The following is a 21,700-nucleotide window of genomic DNA, read 5'->3' as shown; positions in this document are numbered from 1 at the left end:
TGGTTCTGTATTGGACAAATCAGGTTATCATTGTTCATTCGAAAACAGTTAATTTAGTTTATCTTTTAATTCAAATGTTGAGGGAACCGATTACTTGAGTACTTATGACAACCTATATTTACCTGATACAATTGCTTCTTATAATGAATCCTTACATGTGGAATCATGTGGTACTAAACGTAAATTAAATAAGAAAAATTTAGCTACATTATGGCATAAGCGCTTGGGTCATATCTAAAAAGGTAGAGTTGAGTGTCTTGTGTCTGATGGCATTTTGGATTCCCTTGATTTTTCAGATTTCAACGTATGTGTTGAATGTATTAAGGGAAAACAGACCAAAGTTAAGAGATTAGGTACCAAAAGATCTTCAAACGTCTTAGAATTGATACATACGGATATTTGTGGGTCATTCCCTACAGCATCTTGGAATGATCAATAATATTTTATATCATTCCTAGACGATTACTCACGTTATGGGTATCTATATCTCATTCATGAAAATCTGAGTCTCTAGACATGTTCAAAGCCTATAAAGCTAAAGTTGAGAATCAACTCAACAAAAGAATTAAAACCGTTAGATATGATTGTGGTGGTGAGTACTACAACAGATATGATGGTTCAGGTGAACAACGTTCAGGACCATTTGCTAGATATCTAGAGAAATACGGTATCGTCCCACGGTACACTATGCCGGATTCACCTAGCATGAATGATGTAGCTGAAAGACGAAACAGGACTCTTAAGGATATGGTAAGAAGTATGGTTGCTCATTCTTCTTTACCAGAGTCACTCTGGGGAGAAGCACTAAAGACAGCAGCTTACATTCTGAACAGAGTACCAAGTAAAGTAGTTGCTAAAACACCTTATGAGCTTTGGACTGGTCGAAAGCCCAGTTTAAAGCATTTACATATTTGGGGATGTTCAGCTGAGGTTAAGCCTTATAGGCCAAATAAAAAGAAATTGGACTCCAAAACAGTTAGCAACTTTTTTATTGTATATTCTAAATGCTCTAGGGGCTATAAGTTTTATGATCCTACACTCAGGAATATTTTTGAGATAGGAACAGCAACATTCTTTGAGGATGTTAAGTTTGGAGGAGAAATAAGGTTAGAAACATTGCTTTTGAGGATGAATTGGCTTCAGATCCAATCCATACAGTTACTTTTGACAATCTTCAGGTTCATATATCTCTTGTTGCTCAAGAAGTAAATCTGAAACCTCAAGATGACAATATTGAACAACTTCCTATTCCAGAAGAACAAACTTAACAACCTCAAGAACCAGTGTCTTTAAGGAGATCCATGAGAGAAAGGAGAAATGCTATTCCGAATGATTATATTGTATTTCTCCAAGAACATGAGGATAATAATAGAATGTTGGAAGATGATCCAATTAACTTCCTTCAGGCCATAAAAAGTTCTAACTCTCAACAGTAGATTGATGTCATGAATGAAGAGTACAAGTCTATGCAGGACAATAAGGTTTGGGAACTTGTCCCATTGCTAGAAGGTGCAAAACCAATTAGTTGTAAATGGATTTTAAGAACCAAACGAGATGCAAATGGTAATATGGAAAGGTATAAGGCACGTTTTGTAGCTAAATGCTTTACTCAAAATGAAGGCACTGATTATACAGAGACTTTCTCTCCGGTTTTATCGAAAGACTCTTTCAGAACAATCATGACGTTTGTTGCTCATTTTGATCTTGAGTTACATCAGATGGATGTTAAGACTGTATTTCTCAATGGCGATATTGATGAGATGATTTATATAGTGCAACCAGAAAACTTTGTGTCAGGAGATCCGAAGAATATGGTTTGCAAATTAAGTAAATCCATCTATGGACTCAAGCAAGCTCCTCATCAATGGTATTATAAGTTTTAACAAATAATTATCTCGTTCGGTTTTGAGGTGAACATTATTGATGACTGTGTATATCACAAGTTCAGTGGGAGTAAGTTTATTTTTCTGGTTCTATATGTCGATGACATATTACTTGCTACTAATGATATAGACATGTTGTACGAAACCAAGAGATTTCTATCAAAGAATTTTGAGATGAAAGATCTTGGGGACGCCTCTTTTATATTAGGAATCCAGATACATCGAGATCATTCTCGATATATACTTGGATTATCACAAAAGAACTATATCGATAAAGTACTTAAAAGGTTTGGCATGTAAGACTGCAGACCAGGAGACACCCCTGTTGCTAAAGGAGACAAGTTCAGTCTCAATCAATGTCCTAAAGGTAACCTTAAAATTCAGGAAATACAGAAGATTCCTTATGCTTCGGCTGTAGGAAGTCTAATGTATGCTCAAGTGTGTACGCGTCCAGATATTACGTACATTGTTGGGATATTAGGCAAATACTTAAGCAACCCGGGTATGGATCATTGGATAGCAGTTAAAAGGGTTATGAGGTATCTTCAGAAAACAAAAGATTATATGCTCACATACAGAAAATCAGAACAGTTGGAGGTCATTGGATACTCTGATTCTGATTTTGTTGGATGCCAAGATAGCAGAAAGTCTATATCAAGCTATATTTATTTCATCAACTAGCACTAGTCTGATATGAACCATTAGGAGTAATTGGTTAAATACATTGACTAGTAGGATGAGCTATATCATGAAAAAGTGTCAAACAGACACTTGTAGCTTCCTCCACTATGGCAGTACAATTTGTAGTTTGTTATGAGGTATCCAATTAGAAAATATGGCTGCAAAATTTTATCACGGGACTGCACATTCTGAAAAATATGGAAAGACTACTAAGGTTATATTATGACAATAAATCTACAGTAATGTATTCCAATAACAACAGGAGCCCAACTAAGTCAAAACATATTGACATTAAGTTCCTGATTGTGAAAGAAATGGTATAGAGTGGATAGATATCCATAGAGCACATTAGGACAAACTCCATGATTGTTGATCCTCTTACTAAAGGTTTGCCATCTAAGGTCTATCTTGAGCACACTGCTCGTATGGGTGTGGTATTATTTGAGGATATCATAATTTAGTGGAAGTTTGTAATTATGGTACTTTATGTTTGATTATGTTGTCTGATCAGAATAAAGTCTTCAGTTAAGACACTCTGTTCCATAATGTTGAGGTTGACCTCACTAATGTTGTCTGATCAGAATAAAGTCTTCAGTTAAGACACTCTGTTCCATAATGTTGAGGTTGACCTCACTAAAGTTTAAGGTAGGACCAGTTAAGACACTCTGTTCCATAATGTTGAGGTTGACCTCACTAAAGTTTAAGGTAGGACCAGTTAAAAATAGACATGTATTGATCACATTGCATGTAATTTTTATGCTGCACATCCATGATTGATCTATGTCATTTGATTGTATTTGTATATGTGACCATTGATGGGTCGAGTCACGATAAATATGACGAAGACCGTTTTGATCCTATATTGATATAGTCAATAGACGAGATTGTTGTTCGGAAATACCTTTTCAGTGATAGCAATTCTGAGCTCATAAGGTTATACACAATTTAAGGAATCATATGGCGCCTAAGTGGGAGATTGTTAGATTTAAATCTAATTAAATCTATTTGTAGGCATATATGATTAATCATTATGTATTGTTATCTTTAAGGATAATCCACTTAAAGTGATCAATCAATTGGGTTAATGGGTATTTAAATAATCATGGGCTAAATGTGCATATACCAGGTTGTAATTATAATTTGATGAGGGGACAAATTACAAATGTATAACACCTATATATGAGGTTATGGTCCCTAATCTAGGGTTAGCCACTCTCATTCTCTTATCACCATCTAAAAAGATTCTAAAGGGAGAAACCCTAAGATTAGAAGATCATCAAACCCTAACTCAAATTCAAGCTAGCGATTCAGGTATAGCTTCCACTCTTGTTGTTTAATCTCTGTGATTTAATCATGATTAAGTTCAACAGTAAATGCTACTGTATCATTTACTGTAACATGAATAGTGAATCTTGGATTCTCCCATTTGTATAGAGGAGTAGATTTAATTATTCACCAATTGCATACAGAGTAGTGTAATAAGAAAATGACAAATTTTCAAAAACAACCCGTTTAGAAACTTGATCTCCAAAAACGACCTATTTAGAAATTATTTACCAAATTCGATCCAGTTTTAGGCAGTTGGCTAAAACTGGGTGGAATTTGATGAAAAAAAACTACAAAACTTCACGGGACTTCAAGTCTCGTGAAGTTTAAAGTCCCGTGTAGTTTAAGCGCCAGATAATCAAGTCTAAGGGGGGTTAAACTTCACAAGTCCCGTGAAGTTTTGTAGACTTTTTCACCAAATTCGATCCAGTTTCAGCCAGGTAGTTAAAACTAGGTCGAATTTGGTAAATATTTTTTGAGAATAAGTTTCGGAATTGGGCTAAATTGAAAATTTCTCCCAAAAAAGCTTAAGGTAGACAGGGGGCGGTGAGACACCCCAAAAGTTTAGGGGTTGTTATACTCTGAAAATAAATGACTGCTGAACTGAAGTTCGTACGAGCCCAAGTCTACACACGCCTTTGGAACGAATCCGGAATATTTTCTTCAAAATAATCCCGAAAAAATAATTGTTGAATTGAGTCGGGACGAGCCCATCTGTACATGGGGCTTGGGTCTCTCGTAGCCCTAGCTTTCCCCGTACAAGACTCACATCGGAGCCCCCTTCAAATAACCGAACTGCCCCACCCCCACCCACACCACCAAGCGGCGCATTCTACCGGTCTTCTTCATTAAATCAGCGGTATTGTTTTAAAACTTTTTTTTCCCCGGATCGTAGAGATTCTGACTCCCGAGTATTGTTATTACCAGGGTTTAGGGTTTCTTGCGTGATCTCTAGATACCCTTTTTTTGATTTCTTGACGCGCATAATGCATTGGCTGGTCCCACTGTGATCAGACCCTAGGGTTTTTGCGGTTATTCTTTTATTTTGATTGGGGTTGTGATGATCTCTTGATAATATCTGATGCTAATGATAATGATGGAACTCCCTCGACTAAAGAAATTCTAGTCGCTATTGTTCTTGTTAGTTTTAAGAAATTTGAATATTTGTGAGCTTCTATTTTCTTTAAAAAAAAATTTGAATTTTCATCAATTATCAGTGTGGGTATAGGTTAATAATCTAAAAGGATACAGGTTATGGGACGGAGGTGGTTGAGGTCAGTTATTTGTTTTCTTTCTATTTGATTGAAATCTTTCTTCGTAATTTTACACGATATATGGAGGGTGAGACTAGAGGTCTCTGGATTTGTTTGTTGTAGTTTAGTGTTTATTGTTTTATTTGATTTGGGGTTTGAGAGAAAGTTAGAAGTTGGAGGGAAATCTCTACTTTCTTGGAAAGGAAATCTAGTAAGACATTGTGTTATTAATCTAAAAGATATCTTTATGGATAAGTTGGCTTAAGACAAAATTGAGATAGACACAAATAAAGGGAGATAAATATAAATGATAAAATGATAGATAAATAGTTAAACACATGTTAAGTTAAACACATGTTAGATAAATAGTTAAACATAAAATAGAAAAATAGAGAAGAGAAGTTTAGATAAGAACAAACTGTGAGAATGAGGAACACAATGTATTTCTCTCCAAGGAAGCAACAGATGCAAGAATAAGTAAAAGTAAAAGGTAAATTAAAAGAAAACTCCCATGAAAGAAACCTCTACAATCAGAAACTCTTCCTGCTTTGCTATCTTTTGAACAACCACCCTATGTGATTGAATCACAACCATTCCCTTCTTTTATTAATGATAAATTTCATTACCCTTTTGATGAAAATATTATCACCTCATTATTTTTACCATTTAGAGTTATGTTTAGAGTTTTTTTCATTAGACCTAAACTTTGTTTTTATTTCACTCCTCATCCTCATTCAAAATTCAGTTTTAAATATCCTCAATAAGGAATACAAAAAGAAGAAAATCTTCTTAAATATAATTGTGAGTAGACCCCCTGTAGTATGACCCAATTGTGAATAGACCCCTTTAGCTCTATTTGTGATGAATAGACGGTATTGGTCGAGGTCAGGCATAGATACTCCCTCTTAGTGAACTTTTTTGACTCTTTTAAAAGTAAAAAAAAAGTTAGCAATCGAGTGTATATCCTCATGAATAAAACTATAGGGGGTCTACACTGCCTCCTTAAACCTTTGGGACAATTTTAAGAGCCAAAAAAAATTTTACTCAGGGTGTCTAATCGCAGAAATAGAACTATAGGGGGCAAGGTTTTTAAATATCAGATATCGGGAAAATATCAGACCGCCAAAATTCATATCGGATTGCGGATATCGTGGAAATATGGTAAATATTGGAGTGTCATATCAGAACATGTGGGTAATATAATGTCCTAAAATATAGTCTAAACATACTTGACAAAATCTAAGCATAATAAAATATAAATAATATATGTTTTGGATCACTAATCAATAGTAGAAACTTATTAAGGGAAAAAAGTCTACTAGTATTTTGCTAAAAACTTCATAGGGCTATAGTTTTTGTGAAAAAACATTAAATAAATTTTTCATAACTATATTGTTGTGTGACAATTGACAAGCCATATAAAAGGAGATATCCGTTAACATATCGACTGCTATATCGGCTATATCTGGGATATATCGCTCAAAATTGCAAAAAAGCAGTGCAGGATGTTGAGATCATATCATCTTGTGGCAGGCCTTATAAAACAATATATTAGGCAATATATTGGATATATCAGAGATATTTAAAACAATGACAGGGGTCTGTTCGCAATTGGGTGATACAACACGGGGTCTGTTCGCAATTAACCCTTACAATAATGCAAAATTCTATGAGGCATTATGGTCCATAGAGATGTGTACATAACTATAGAAAACAAAGAACATTTTGGATTAAAATACATAGCACTTAAATACCTCATAGTTTGCCTGATTTTGTACTTCTATACCCTTAATTTTTCTTGCATTTTACCCTATTGTTTCCCTTCGTTTTTGTTAACAATAGTAGTTTTGGTTGAATAGACAAAAATACACCAACTTCAATATCTTTCCCCTTTTACTTTTTATCCCCTCCTACCCCAAAAACTAACCTAGTCCTAGATTTTGTATTTAGTCCTTTGCTGGCCATAACACTCCAACAACCACTCTTCACACTGGAAAATTGACAACCCCCTCTTATTTGGCTTTATTTGTCCCAGACCTGGTTAACCCTCTATTAGAACATAAACTTTTTGTTGTCCTATGGGTTAAGTTGATGGATTTCTATTGATTGGAGTTCATTATTTTGAGTAATTTTGAATGTAAGTCTGTTAGTTTTCAGCAGATTTTAGAATATATTGAAATTGTGTAAGTGAACGACAGATTGAGGTATTTTTTAATGTTTTGTTGACTCAATCTCTTCAACAGCCCCAAAGCTTGATGAGCTAGAATAATACCCGGAGGCGGACTTCATGGTGTTTGAATACCCCCATATATATGGTGAGAAATTGGGGAAAAGTGGAGAAGAAATCTAAATTGTTTCTAGGCAAAATGAATGTAAAAGAAAATTAAAATATAGTCAGGATAGGTTTATGTGTGGTTTCAGGCTTCATTAAACTAAAGGGGTAAACATGTCCTATATTTGATGTTTGATACTCGCATGGAAATCTTTTGGGGAATATTTTAACAGCCTCCTAAGAGAGAGTACTAACGTGTCATTTTAAAAAACTTTGAAGGTATATCAATACAGAAAACAAAACTGGGGGTATATAAGTGCAAAGTTAGGTAAATTTTGGGGTATTTAAGTTCTTTTAATTCTAAAAAATAGTTAGGAATTCTTCTTAATATTAGAGGTATGTTCGTTATTTTAGAGATATTTGTGAACAATGATAGAAGGAGGCGTTTTGTTCAACTAATAAATACAAGTTTCTTTTTTCTTATTCTTGTGGTTATTTAGGAGGATTTCTGAAATTTTATTTAAACTAGATGTAAATATTTTAAATGATAAAAATAAGGAGGATGAGTTTGTTTCTGTTAAAAGGGCAACTAAATGCATCATGAACTAAAGGTGGGAGCAAATGTTATCCAATCATTGGTCAATATTTCTTTTGCAAATTTTATTTAAACTAGACTGTATTCATGCAGCTTCTACGTGTTTTAATTTGAAATATAAATAGCTTTACCATTGGTCAATATTTCTTTTGTGTTATCTAATTTTCTGTTGTCAATGGACCTTTTCAGGGTTCCCTTTTGGTGTAGGCATTGTTTTCTTATATATACTTTTTAATGCTCTTGTATCCTTTATGTAATTTTTTTTCTAGCTATATTTGTCGCATTAATAAATCATCTTTTGATTTCCTTCCTCAAGAATAAGTGTGGCTGAATTATACTGATTATAAATTTCCTGCAGAGATGGGGTTGCCAACTGAACATCCTGTTCCCCCTCCTGTTCCCCCTGTTAGCCCGAAAGTGGTATGTTTTGATTCATTTTATCCGGTATTATCTCAACTTATGTGGTTCTTTATTATTACCATTATTTATTTTGTTGCCGTGGATCTCATGATTTTAAAGAAACAATTTTACAGGTTGCAAATGCCTTTCTTGAACAATACTATGGAGTTCTTCATGGATCACCAGAATTATTCCACCAATTTTATCAAGATTCGAGCATTGTAATGCGGCCAGATTCTAATGGAGTGATGAGATCAGTGACTACAACACAAGTAAAATTTTGTGCAACATTACTCTAATGCAATATTATATTTCAAAGGCTTCAATTGCAGTCAAATTAATGACATTTGAAAAATTTTGACTATCAGTCAGCTTCTCATTCTTTTGTCAGTTCCAAGCAGTTTATTTGCACTTAAATGCCCCAAAGTCTACACCATTTTACTTCGATAGCCCAAAGCTTGTTTGCCCAAAACATACTTCAAAGTTCAAAAACATTTAACTTTGATATTCTAAATTGACTTAACAAGGACACTAAAGTTAGTTTCAGTGCCGGCCCTGAGCTAGGGCCACCAGGGCTACAGCCCGGGGCCCAAAGCTGAGGGGGGCACAGCTGAGAGGGACTAGGATCATCAAGGACGAAGCTATGTACAGCTCTGGGGATGCCTTGGCCCCCTCAAAGTTTTTGATTTTGATATTAAGTTCTTGTAGCTAGCAACTTCCCATAGACAAGCGCATGGATCAGATCGGATGGGCCTTACTTGCAAAAGGATCTACGTATCATTTTTGCCTAGATTGTCTTATCATGGATTTTTACCAAAAAATTTAACTATTTTATTTTCATTCAATTTTCATTCAATGTTACAGAAGGTTATTTCATGCAATGTTACAAAAGTAATATGGAAATTCATGCTAATTATAAAATTGAATGAGCATACTGGAAATGAAATTCCAGGTCTATTGCAGACATTTGGTTAATGTTATTCAGACTTAAAGTTTAGGTTATTTTCTGTTTCAGACACTTGATGACAAATTTTTTACTCATATATATAATATATATATGCGACTCTGTACATGTATCCATTTACACTTATGACATATAGAATTACCTATGTATCTTATTTTTGTAAAGTTCACATCAAATTCAATGTTACAAAAATAATATGGAAATTCATGCTAATGTTATTTTGAAAGTGCATACTGGAAATGGTTAATTATGTATTTCTCAAGTATATACAAAAGACACTTGATTTCAATTGAATTTAATTATGTATTTCTCAAGTATATACAAAAGAAGGAAATTTGATGCACAAGTCTGAAATGTTATTTTGAAAGTGCATACTTCTAAATACTTAACGCAAATAATACTTCTAAATACTCTCTAGAGAATCAAAATTTATTATATTTGCTAGCCTATTCCGATGATATTCTCTATAGATTATGGTGATCAGGAAGGTAAAATTTAAAGATTTTGCACCTTTCAGTTCACTAGCCATGTTGTTTCATCGATTATATGCCTATGACACTTTTATTATTTGCTTAAAATAATTTCTGTCCATAAAATGCAATGCTTGCTGCATTTGTGCTTTTGTTTCTTTAGATTAATTCCATGTGATTTCAGATGCTCATATTAGATGTTCATTTCGATTTGGGGTTTTGTCCCATTAGGTTTTCCCCAACCAAGGTTTTAATGAGGCCCCAAAGTGTTTTTCCTTGTCATTTGTAAAATCTTATAATTTTAATAAAATTAATTAATTGATAATTTATTTATTTGTTTGTTTAATTTGTATAAAGGGGCACACTTGAGAAAATTTGCCCTGGGCCTTAGAAAACCCAGGACCGGCTCTGGTTAGTTTTATGAACTTTATTTTTTGGGGAAATATCTTCAGGGTGTCGAAGTTAGAAATGATGTTTTTAGGGCATTTAAGTGCAAATAACAATCCGCAATAGGAAATACTTTGGTGTATACATAATGAGACTTTAATTGTGAAATAGTATTCATTTATTGTTTTTGTCTATTTATTTTTTGAACAATGATTATGTTTGGGTGTTGTAATTGGACCTTTTCTATGGTGTTAAAGCTTTTTTATTGCAGAACTTAGATATATACTTCACTGGAGCTCTGAGTTCACTTGTCTGTGTTTATTTTTATGTTTTTATTGCATGAGTATTAATTTGCTGATATTAACCTAACATCATTTCTTATAATTGTTGTGTGAGCTTTATGGGCAAGAGATTGCAATGAGGGAGTGATCAGTTGAGGGCGTAGATTCTATAGATGTTTTAGTTTGTTGGATTAGGGCAGTTTGTCACAAAAGCCGGGACGTTGGAATAGTTTCTGGACAACTCTAGCTGTTGAATTAGAAAACTCAGTGTCTGTAAACTGAACTAATTTTTTCCAAAGAAAGTAGCAATCACTAATTCATAAATTTCAGTCATTACGAGGCTCAATCAAGAGTCAGAATTACTGATTAAGGAGCTATGAGATATCCCTAATTGCGTCACTGGTTCACAAAGTCATGGGATGGGGGAGAAAATTTGGCTCATTGACATTCTGAAATTTATTCAATCCTGATTTGGCGTCTAAACTGTATAATAACTAAATTAAATTCTTTTACTGAGCGAAGTGACTAATTATCGGATGTGTATGAGCTTTCACGGCTTCTGTGCCCTACATGCTTATTATCAATATCCTTTGGAGTTTTACTGTTTTTCTTAAAATTAGAACTTTATTTTGATAAAAGACTAGTAATTGTTGAGAAATAAAAGAAGACTTATGTGCCAGTTTCATCTCACTTCTTTGTTTCTCTCTAGTTCCTTGGACTTACAACACTACGATGGTGTGATGTCAATTTTATTGTTTCTATCCTTTGGAGTTTTACTGTTTTTCTTAAAATTAGAACTTTTTTTTGATAAAAGACTATTAACTGTTGAAAAATTAAAGAAGACTTATGTGCCAGTTTCATCTCACTTCTCTGTTTCTTTCTAGTTCCTTTGACTTACAACACTACGATGGTGTGATGTCAATTTTATTGTTTCTATAAATTTTAGAATTATTGCATAATATACAATGTACTTAAATTACCAGTATTCACTCATAGGTGCTATCAGTACTATACCGATTACCAGTTGTTGGATGGAGGTTTGCCTCAGTCGACCAATGATTTGTCGCAGGATGTAGCCAGTCTTAGGGAATCCTTAAGGAGACACAGCCTTCATCCCTGTAAATCCAGCATCATATGCATATATTCTCCTATGCTAGTACTTCTATTGGACTAGATGTTCTCATTTGTTCTTTACAATTGTGAGTTGCATCAGTAAATAGAACTTAGTACTCTGGTATTACTGCATTGTAAAAAAATGTAAACCTTGTGATGAATGATATGATGTTTTAATCTCTTTTTTCTTTCTGGAGCAGGCCATCAACGACTTGATATTGTCGTTGGACAACAAGAACTGTATAACAGAGATCTTATCTGCAGATTCTCAACAATCTTACAAGGATGGAGTTTTCATTCAAGTGATAGGATTTCTGATTGGACTGGATAGAATAAGAAGGAAATTTTCCCAGTCATTCTTTCTCTCTCCACAGGGTCATGGGGTTTACTTTGTCCTGAATGATATTTTTAGATTTGTGGATGATAATCAACAAAGAAAAACCAGTCAAATGCTAGCTAACGGAGATGGTGATGCACAAATTGCTCCTTTAATCATTGAACAAGGTAAAATATAATGTTTTCTATTTTATATCCCTTTTCAACTAAAATTATAAAACCCTTTTGTGACTGGCATATACATTTCTTGCTGCATGTTGTTTCAGTTCAAGATCTTCATGCAGGTGACCCTTCAACTTTGCTTTCTGAGGAGCTTTATGAAAATGGAGGTCCAAATGACATTGCGGAAAATGGAAGTCCAAAAGCAGAGGTTAAGTTCGCAGAAAATGTAGACACAGAAGAGGTTCCTGAGGTATTGCCACCTACAGCGCAAGAGGATTCACCAAAGTCTTATGCATCAATTGTGAGTGTTCCCTCCATAGAAGTTTTTATTTGCCGTTGAATTATTATCATTATTATGATATGTTCTTGAGATGTCCTTTTATGATTTTTTTGATGTGATGATTAAGTGATAATTTTTCTTCACTCGTTGTACTTGGCCTCCTGATGGTCTTGAAGTTCCAACGATGCCTTTATAAGATGAATGAATCTGCGGATTTTCCTTTGAATATGTGTTTATGATGTCTGTTATTTTAGCATGCTAAATTAAAGCTATTACCTGTTTTTTACTTCAATTTTCCTTTCTGCATATTTTCATTTCTATCAATATAGCTTGTGAAGGGCAATGCATCACCAATAGCTGTTCATGTGCCAACTACGAAGGTGAAGCCAGTCTTCCCAAAACCTGAGAAAGTGCCTCTTCCTTCAACAACACCTGCTCGTGCTTCTGAAGTCACGACTAGTGGTAGCAATAGTACGTCAGAGACGAATGATTCCCATAAAGGTGCCCTCTAACACCCGAAACGATCACCATTTTTATTTACTGGTTGCATGTTCTAACTCTGATCTTTCTCATCACTTCCTGTAGGAGGTCACTCCATCTTCGTTCGTAATTTACCTCTGGATGCTACCGTTGCTCAATTGGAGGAGGTATTCAAGAAGTTTGGACCAATTAAACCGCAAGGCGTACAAGTCAGAAGCCACAAGGTTAGAACATATTTATTCTTCAATCTGCATTCAGATTTATTTGGAGAAGAAAGCAGGAAAGTGTGCATTTAGTCTGTATGTAATGTCGCTTGTTTTTGCAGCTGGAACATAATTGTTTTGGCTTTGTTGAATTTGAGTCATTGGACTCCAAGCAAGCTGCAATGGAGGTATGGCTAGCTGCTAATATCTAATTCTTAGAAGTGCTTACAAAAGTGTGGATTCAACTTCTCATTTTTAAACAATTGTTTTAGGTTATCCCACACGTACAAGTTAGTTTTTTATGGACTTTAGCGCACATATTCTACTGTCCGCTATCACTCTTTTTTTCTGTTTTTTTCCAATTATTGCTTCTTCTTCCATGTCCTTATAAAACTGCATCCTGTTTCACTGAGGGTTTTTTTTCCTTCTTATTTTTCTTTTCTTTAATTTTCTGATTTTATCCTGTCAGTGTTCTCTATGCTGTTACCTAATCGAGTTTTCTTTTTAGGCGTCACCGATAATGATTGGAGGTCGTCAAGCCTTCATCGCAGAGAAGAAAACAACCGCAAGAGGTCGGTTTTTTATTAGATAGTTCTCGCAACTGTGAGATTAAAAAAATTTGTCTCACTACTTTATGCACATAACAGATTTATTCAACTGTGCGAGTAGTGTTTCAAAAGTTCATGGATTGACATTCAAAATTGAAAATTCTAATGATAGTAATATTTCTTTTGTGTGTGCACTTTTTTTTCAGTTAGTGGTGGTAGTAGTCGGTTTTCTATGAGCAGAGGTGGCAATAACGGCGGTGGTGTTTTCCAGAATGACAATTTTAGAGTTGGTCGGGGAGGTTTTGGTGGAAACCAAGGAGGGTTTGCAAGGAACGAGTTCAGGAACACTCGGGGTGGTGGTGAGTACTCAGGCCGAGGTAGGGCTGCACCACGTGGCCGTGTTAATGGAGCATATAGACCTCGGATCGTTCAAAACGTTTCCCGTCCAAACATGACGAATCAAACAGCAATAGTTGCCTGATTCTTGCATAAACGATTAGAGAAAACTCCTCTACTTTTCTCCCATTTTTTGTTATAATTTCCCACCATATTTTTTACGACTTTTGTGACGCGACACATTGTTTTGTTTTTTTGGATTATCTCAGCATTGTAAACGGAAATTTTATTCGATTTGCTTCATAATGCAACAAATTATTCGATTTTTAGACTTTATATTGAATTAATATTTTTCAGCTCAATGTTGTCCAATACTTGAAAATGCTAGGATCTCTGTGCCTTGCGGTGTCATGAAGTTGAAATGGTTGTTCTTCTGTTGACCCATAAAGAGTGATCTGCAATTCTGTTTTCAGATTCTTCTCAAATATTCTTCGATGGATTTTGTCGTCACTGATTCATTCATTTGCTTTGCTTCGTAGTGCATCGTACTACTGCTCGTGGTTTCTTTAGTTTGTTGTCACCGATCCCTTCGATTATCGGATATCTGTTCTTTTTTCAGTGTCACAAAGCGTGAAATCGTCGGCCTTCTGTTTATCGCCTAATGTGTAGGAACTCTACAAAATTTATTTTTGCAATGTCTTTTTATTTTGCTCGTAAAGATTCAAGTTGTTCTGTTTTGAACAAACAATGTGTATCTTTTACCCACCGCGGACGACATGGACGGTTACGAGGTTTCAATATCGCTCCCACAGTTTTGGATTCTATTTCGGGTTAGGTTTTTTTTTTTAAAGTTAGCATTAGTTTGTGTTCAGGCTGGAAGATTGTTAACCGAATGAAAAAGCTAATTCATGATGCTCTAGGGAATATGCTCCCTTAGGCGATTAAAGGGACAATTTACAGGGACAAGTATTGTTGATACCAGGAAGCTCTACTTGCATTATGATTAGTGAGAATCTGTTAGTCTTATATTTTGTGTTTGTACATAATCACTTCTCAATATCCTAAGAATATACATCTGGTTAAATTATATTCATTTACGTACCGAATATTTAAAAAAAAATTATTTAGTGCTAAATGTACTGTATAAAATATAATCGAATGACCAGACGAACAATTTAACAACTATTTGTTAATTATTTGGTTTGTTCCCCTAGTATTGAATTTACTTGATATGGTACATTTATTTTAGGTTTTCTGCCCATAAAAAAATCAACTACATGGATACATCCTCATTTGTTACAATAAAAATAAATGATAATAAATAAAATATATATCCTCATTTAATTTTCGGAAAAACACGATGGAAACGGACGCATGGGGTTCGACGCGGTGATAGGTCAAACAAAAGCCCAATTTAGAATGGCTCCCGGCCCAAGCCCACAAGTGGCAGTGTTGAAATTAAGGCCGTTCTTTCCGATCTTTCGCTTTTATTTCGCCCGCAGAGAAAACCAAAACCCTATTAGACGATCAAACCCTAGCCTCCTAAAACCCTAGAAAATCTATCGAGAGGCGATGGCGAAATCGAAACCAGCTGCGGCCGTGGACGCCGTCAAGGAGTTCTGGAACTCTCAGGTCAACGACGACGACAAGTGGGCCGTCAACTCGGTAAAGATCTCCCCCTTTTTTTTATTACAGTAGACATGGCTTGATTCTTCCAACGGTTCAGTATTTGGTTAGGGTTAGATTTGATGATTATTTAGAAAACTATGTAGATTTCTTGTCCGTAGAAAAAGTTTTTGAAAAAAAAAGGTTTTATTTTTTGACATTAAAAAAAAAAGTGAAGAAGAAAGAAAGAGTTACGGTAGGTTAGATTATTCTTCTGTTCCACTGTTGTTATCGCCACTATAGTTGCACAGCTATTAACACAATATCAAATGTTGCACGTATTATTTTGCTGGTACTTTTGGCTATAAATTACACTTAAATACCTTGTTGATTATCAAATGTTGCACGTATTGTCTCGCTTTTCTAACAGTCAACTAATGGAGGGCACCAACGTGAAACATTTAGAAACTTTAAGGTAGTTGAGTGTAGGGTCTTAATTGTGAGAGTATTTATGTGCGACATTGGGTATATAATAGGGTATTTAAGTGTAATTTATCCTATATTTTATATCACTATTCTAGTATCTATACCTAGTACCATGGTGGTTAATGGTTTTAACCTGTAGAAGTTGACTGAGTTATATCTATGTCTTAGTAATGCTTTGTAGGAAAATTGGTTTACTGGAGGATCCATGCTTTGACTACTACAATGAGTAGGGGTGCTAAACCGTATCCGTATCCGAGGAAATATCTGTAACCGTGTCCGTTAGGATACGGATATGGTTACTCAAATCTATAACCAATAGGATATGGTTACGGATATGGTTTTATAGTGAAATATCTATATCCGTATCCGAAATATCTGAATACATATTAGTCATACTCTTACGATAGTTTCGATTCTTAGATTATGTATTAGTCATACTCTTACGATAGTTTCGATTCTTAGATTATGGATTTGTTGTTAATTTTGATGATCAAGATGTCTAATCTTAACTTTTCAATTATAATATTCTTAGATTATGGATTTGTTGTTAATTTTGATGATCAAGATGTCTAATCTTAACTTTTCAATTATAATAAACATATTAACGAACTCTTTTGTATCACATGGACTATGTTTTTCTCAATACTATCTAGTTTTCTCATATCCATTTTGTATCCGCATGCATGCCCGCTTATATATCCGCATGTATATCCGTAACCGTATCCGATTTTAGCGGATATGGTTATGAATTATCCTTACCGAGATACATCCGTATCCGAGATGGGTAAACAGATATGGATATGGTAAGCATCATATACGAGCCGTATCTGGACCGAATGCACCCCTAACAATGAGCCAGACGCTGTTTGTTTGGTTTCTTGGAAAGCAAAGGAAAGGACATGGGGGGAGGTAATTATCAGACATAGTTTCTTCCCATTTCCTCATAAAAAATTGATGAGGGGGTTTTTCTAGAATTGAGGTCAACTTGACACATCAACCTATATGTTGCTTTCAAGAAATGAACCAAACAAAGAAAAATAAATGTTAAAATAAAACCCTCAAAAGCCATAAAGGATCTTTGGATTTGAACTACAAAGGAATTTTTAGCCTATGCCTACCAGCCTATGTTACCCGGGTACTTCTATAATTAAGATGTACCCGTACCGAACACGTATCCGACACTTTCTCGTACCCAAACTTCATGGACACTTCTTGAATATATGCATGCATTTATTACAACATGTACTCAATTATACGATATATGTGTTAATTTAAAACACTTGTCAAAGACTTCCTGGACGTAGAGCTTACACTTCACATCCGTTTTTTGAAACTAATGAGATACGGATCGGATTTGTTTCAGTCCATACCCAAGTTTAAAACTATATAGTTAATGGCCGTTTAGATGTCTAGTAAAAAAATGAGTAGTTTATAATTCACGATAATCAATATGATAAAAGAAACTCAAAAATGTGATCGGAATTTTAATTCTAATGACACATGAAGGGGGGAAAATTATCTTATGTACAGTATTGATTCAATATATATATGTAGTCGTGTCCCCGTACCCTACATTTTACAATTTTGTCGTGTCCCGCACCCGTACCAGTACCCATGCCCGTTTCCATGCAACTTAGCTACCAGCACTTGCTATTAATCAGCTTAGAACATGGAAAACAATGTTGAAAATGAAGAAGAGTGGAAATTGATCTATGAGAATTTGTGAATTAAACATGGGGAAAATCAACATTAGAAAGTTTTTTTTGTGTTATTGCATAGAGTCGTGCGTTTATGATATTAGATAGATTGTCAGAAAACTCTGTTTTTTGAGGATGGAGAGATAATATGAGTAAGGTTGGAGGGTGGTTAGATTACAACAAGGCAGAAAAACATTAGAAAGCTGTAAATTTTCACAAACCAAAAAGTATATTCCTGAACACTTCAATCACTCAATTTTTTCATTAATTACAATATAATAAGGTGAAGGAAGAAATGGTAAACTGTATCTAAGTATTATAAACTAATCGGAGTCAAAATCAAAGCTTAGTACAAGAGAAAGCAATTCCAAGTTGATCTAGGACGTGAAAGTTTTCATAAAGACTCATATTACAATTACTTACTTTTGAGTATTTAGGTGCAAATTAATATTTTTTACAGGTGTCTGTTACAGTTGTTCATTGTAGTAAAAAGTCATTGAAGTAGATAAATCAAAAAAAAAAATGGGTTAATTGTGGATACACCCCTGTCCTCTAGTGGTGTAGCGTCTTATCCCGTAACTTTATATTAGTTGTTACACCCCTTACTCGGATGATGTTATTTTTTTGTCCGAACTCTGGTGCAGTTTAGTCCTTTTCCAATTAAACTAAGGGCAAAAAGTAATTATTCATCACATGATTCCCACATAAAATATCAAACTAGCTTGGAATATAATACTGTCGGTAGTTGATGGAGTTTAAGTGCTGATGAAATATTTCAGGGAGTACAAGTTACTAACTTGCTATAACTCATAGTATAAGGGGTGTGTATGGAATTAACTCTACTTATTAATGCAGCCATCTGGATTTTAACCAGGTCAAGTTGACTCTTACTGGACATTGGCATATGACTGATATGAGTTTCAAATATCTACTTATATGACTTTTAGTCTGTCGAGTTTACAATTATCTTTGAAGGTCTATTTTTAATTATTATGATGCAATTATTAAAAATCCCAATGAAATCATTACATAAATAAATTGCATTTCGGGTGCGCTCGTATTTACACTGGGGTGTGCACAATAATACTGCCTTACTGGGCACTGACATATGGGTTCAGACTGTGGGACCCTGGATTCTTGCCAGCAATCCCCATAATTTAGTGCAACTAGCGTTCATATGTCTTTGGTGCTCCCTCGTTTGGATTATGTACCCCCTGCTGTTAGGTGACACCCAGAGAAGCACTAACTGGGTGTACTGGCTCAATGGGCAGAGATGTGTACACTTGAATGAAATAAGAACCCTCTTTTGCATGTCGAGTCTAATCGCATGTCGAGTCTAATCATGCAAGCCCTTCCAGTCTGTAGCTTCTATATCATAAACTAGAAGTAGGATTGTTTCTGAGCAACCTTCAATTTCTCACACTCTGCAATGTTAAACAAGCATGAGAAAATAGTTTTCTCTTGAAATCTTTATTAGCTAATTTGCAATGGACAAAGTGATCTGAAGTTGAAAGCTCAAATTAAAGTGCTGTGTTGAAAAAAGTAGCCTCTGCTTGATTATTAAATGAAGAAGTTTTCTTATTAACAATTTGAAGAAACAAGCAGTATAAGCAGGTCAGTAACTGATTGACATTTTATGTCTTATTATACTTACTATTTAAAGCATAGTCTTGTTTTTTATATCTACAATTCCAACATGCATATTTTACAATACCTCGTATTTATATTCTTAAGACGTACATTTGAAATCTCGACATTAAAAATAAGAAAAACACATGCACAAGAAAAGAAAGTAGAAAAACAGCAACCATAAGGAAGTACCAAAAAGGAGCTGAGGCTTTGGTAGAGGTTGAAACCCTTTGCTTTATTTGTGATCATTTTCTGACTTATTTTGTGTGTGAAAACGTTTTCTGTGTCTGTTTTGCTTGTAAATTGTTATGCATATTTCTTGAATTTTCATAGACATTTTAATCTTCGGAAATAAACTAAGAAAGGGTTAATAACGACTTTTGGATTTTTCAGATAATGGATGGACTACTATTTAATGTGAAATTCAAACTCCAATGTCAATAGGCTGTTATAGTAACTACTTTTTGGTGTTGCGTATCAATATTTTGAAGAGAACTTCATCTTTTTTTCTTTTTTTTTTTTTGAGAATATCTACTTCCGTGATGTTTGAGAATATGTAATATCCACCATTTATTATATAAATATCATTTAGCACTTAATACACAGACTATTATATCAATAAAACTTCAATATTGTGATATTTGACGGGCTAAGCACCACTTAGAGTGGGTTTAATGTTAGAAGAGGCAATCGCTGGCAGTATTTGCATGAATCTGCAAGATCAGAGATCGGACATTTCTTTGGTGCCTTTTCATTCTTGCCTTGCATTATGTAATTATTTTTATGTGAGAATGAAATTATATTTTCTTTTGCTCATTCTTGGTCTAGCAGTCATATAGTACGCTACTCATGATCCTTTATTTGTACAGAAGTTGTTACGTGCATTTGGACTCTTTGCTGGCTCCATATTTTTTATGCGCAACTTTGGGGAGCTAATGGCTATATGAAGATAGATGTTATTACAATAACCTAACAGATTATGGAAGGTGGTTCTATATCTCAGTCATCTTTTCAAACATGTTGTGGGGCATTGTTTCAACTCATGTATCAAATATTTCGTACCTATTTCAGATTTCTTTTGTTCAAACTTCATTACACTTAACAATAGTGTCCGATGTGCATGTTTTGTTGCACGCGTTGTTATCTTTATCATCTTCAAGATATGAATTCACAATGTTGTTGGTGGTTGCTCTATACGATATCATTCGGACATAGAATATTGACAGCATTGCTTGTGCCCTTTTTACGTAAATTTATGGCGAAATCCTCTCTTGCTGAATAACACCCGTAAATATTCATCGGATATGGATGCTTAATACCCGCACCTTTACTTTCATTTCAAATAATCCGCATATTTCCCTATTATCATATTTGCTGTGGGCCTGTCGCTCATGGCTGCAAGTGTGCTTTATGACATAGCAATTATTTCGATTGTGTAGTAGCACCGTTGTTTACGAATGCTTCTGGTTTAAGTTTGTCATCAGCTGCAACTTTCCTTAATTACACCAGTAGGTCTTTTCTTGTACACAACAACTTTTTCGGTTGGTTTTGGGATTTAATGCCTAGAGATGGAGTGTAACACTTTTGTTTCTGCGTTAATGCAAGTTAATGTCGAGATTGGCAAAATCCAAAGTTCTTTGGTATTTCCCCTCCTTACTCTTCAGTATCAACATGTATAAAATCTTCTTGAACTTTGCTATTTGGCTCGCGGTTCACCCGCGAGCCAAATCGCTTTTTCGTATGTCTTTATTAGAAGCATTACTTTGGGACTTGGAATTTTAATGTTACAACTTTTATTTTGAGAATCTTCTTCAGTTTAGGTGGAGATTGAGGAGGGTTTGGTTACCCCAAATCCGTACCGATTCATATTTTAAGGGATTAGCACGAGTCCATGTAGCGCTGTTGTCGCTAAAACCACTTTTGTAACTTTGTAAAATCCTACGAGATTCATATTTTAAGGGATAGCACGAGTCCATGTAGCGCTGTTGTCACTAAAACCACTTTTGTAACTTTGTAAAATCCTACGAGACGTGAATAGATGGGGGACGATTGGGATAATTGGATCCTCTCTAATTATCACTTAACTGCGGAGGATCCGGATCTGATCCGGATCTGCGCAATATACAGTTCCATAAGTGCTGTAGACCACCGAAGTTGAAATGTTTTACTCTTTTACCTTTGGTACTATATTATGGCACATGTTAGTATCTTTATGAATGTAAAAGAGACGAAGGAATAGTGTTCTTTTCTCTTCCCTCTGGCAACGTAAAAGCTAGCAAAAGCTTGTCGTGCTATCCTCCTCCGAGCTTGCAAC

The 21,700-nt window shown here is 34.8% G+C and overlaps 1 protein-coding gene and 1 long non-coding RNA gene across 6 annotated transcripts; both read left to right on the top strand.

Moving 5' to 3' along the window:
- On the top strand, positions 4,513 to 14,305 carry LOC109834083 (ras GTPase-activating protein-binding protein 1-like). Of its 5 annotated transcripts, none has more exons than XM_020401984.1 (11): positions 4,513 to 4,749; positions 7,387 to 7,458; positions 8,369 to 8,454; positions 8,544 to 8,681; positions 11,825 to 12,128; positions 12,245 to 12,423; positions 12,732 to 12,903; positions 12,988 to 13,106; positions 13,208 to 13,273; positions 13,594 to 13,657; positions 13,840 to 14,305. In XM_020401984.1, exons 2-11 carry the CDS (start codon positions 7,431 to 7,433, stop codon positions 14,112 to 14,114), a joined length of 1,431 nt encoding a protein of 476 aa, XP_020257573.1. In that variant the 5' UTR covers positions 4,513 to 4,749; positions 7,387 to 7,430; the 3' UTR covers positions 14,115 to 14,305. The 5 variants fall into 5 exon arrangements, with proteins under 5 accessions (XP_020257573.1, XP_020257572.1, XP_020257574.1 ...); XM_020401983.1 differs by having other exon boundaries at positions 4,514 to 4,749; positions 12,227 to 12,423; XM_020401985.1 differs by having other exon boundaries at positions 4,515 to 4,749; positions 8,369 to 8,430; positions 12,227 to 12,423.
- LOC109834082 lies at positions 15,455 to 20,614 on the top strand. Its single transcript, XR_002245447.1, has 2 exons — positions 15,455 to 15,634; positions 20,256 to 20,614. It is a non-coding gene; the product is annotated as an uncharacterized LOC109834082 (long non-coding RNA).

Source organism: Asparagus officinalis, chromosome 3 (genome assembly GCF_001876935.1).
Source record: "Asparagus officinalis chromosome 3, Aspof.V1, whole genome shotgun sequence".
Taxonomy (NCBI): Eukaryota; Viridiplantae; Streptophyta; class Magnoliopsida; order Asparagales; family Asparagaceae; genus Asparagus; species Asparagus officinalis.
Note: the sequence above shows the minus strand (reverse complement) of the source record. Positions and strands in the feature narration are given on the sequence as shown.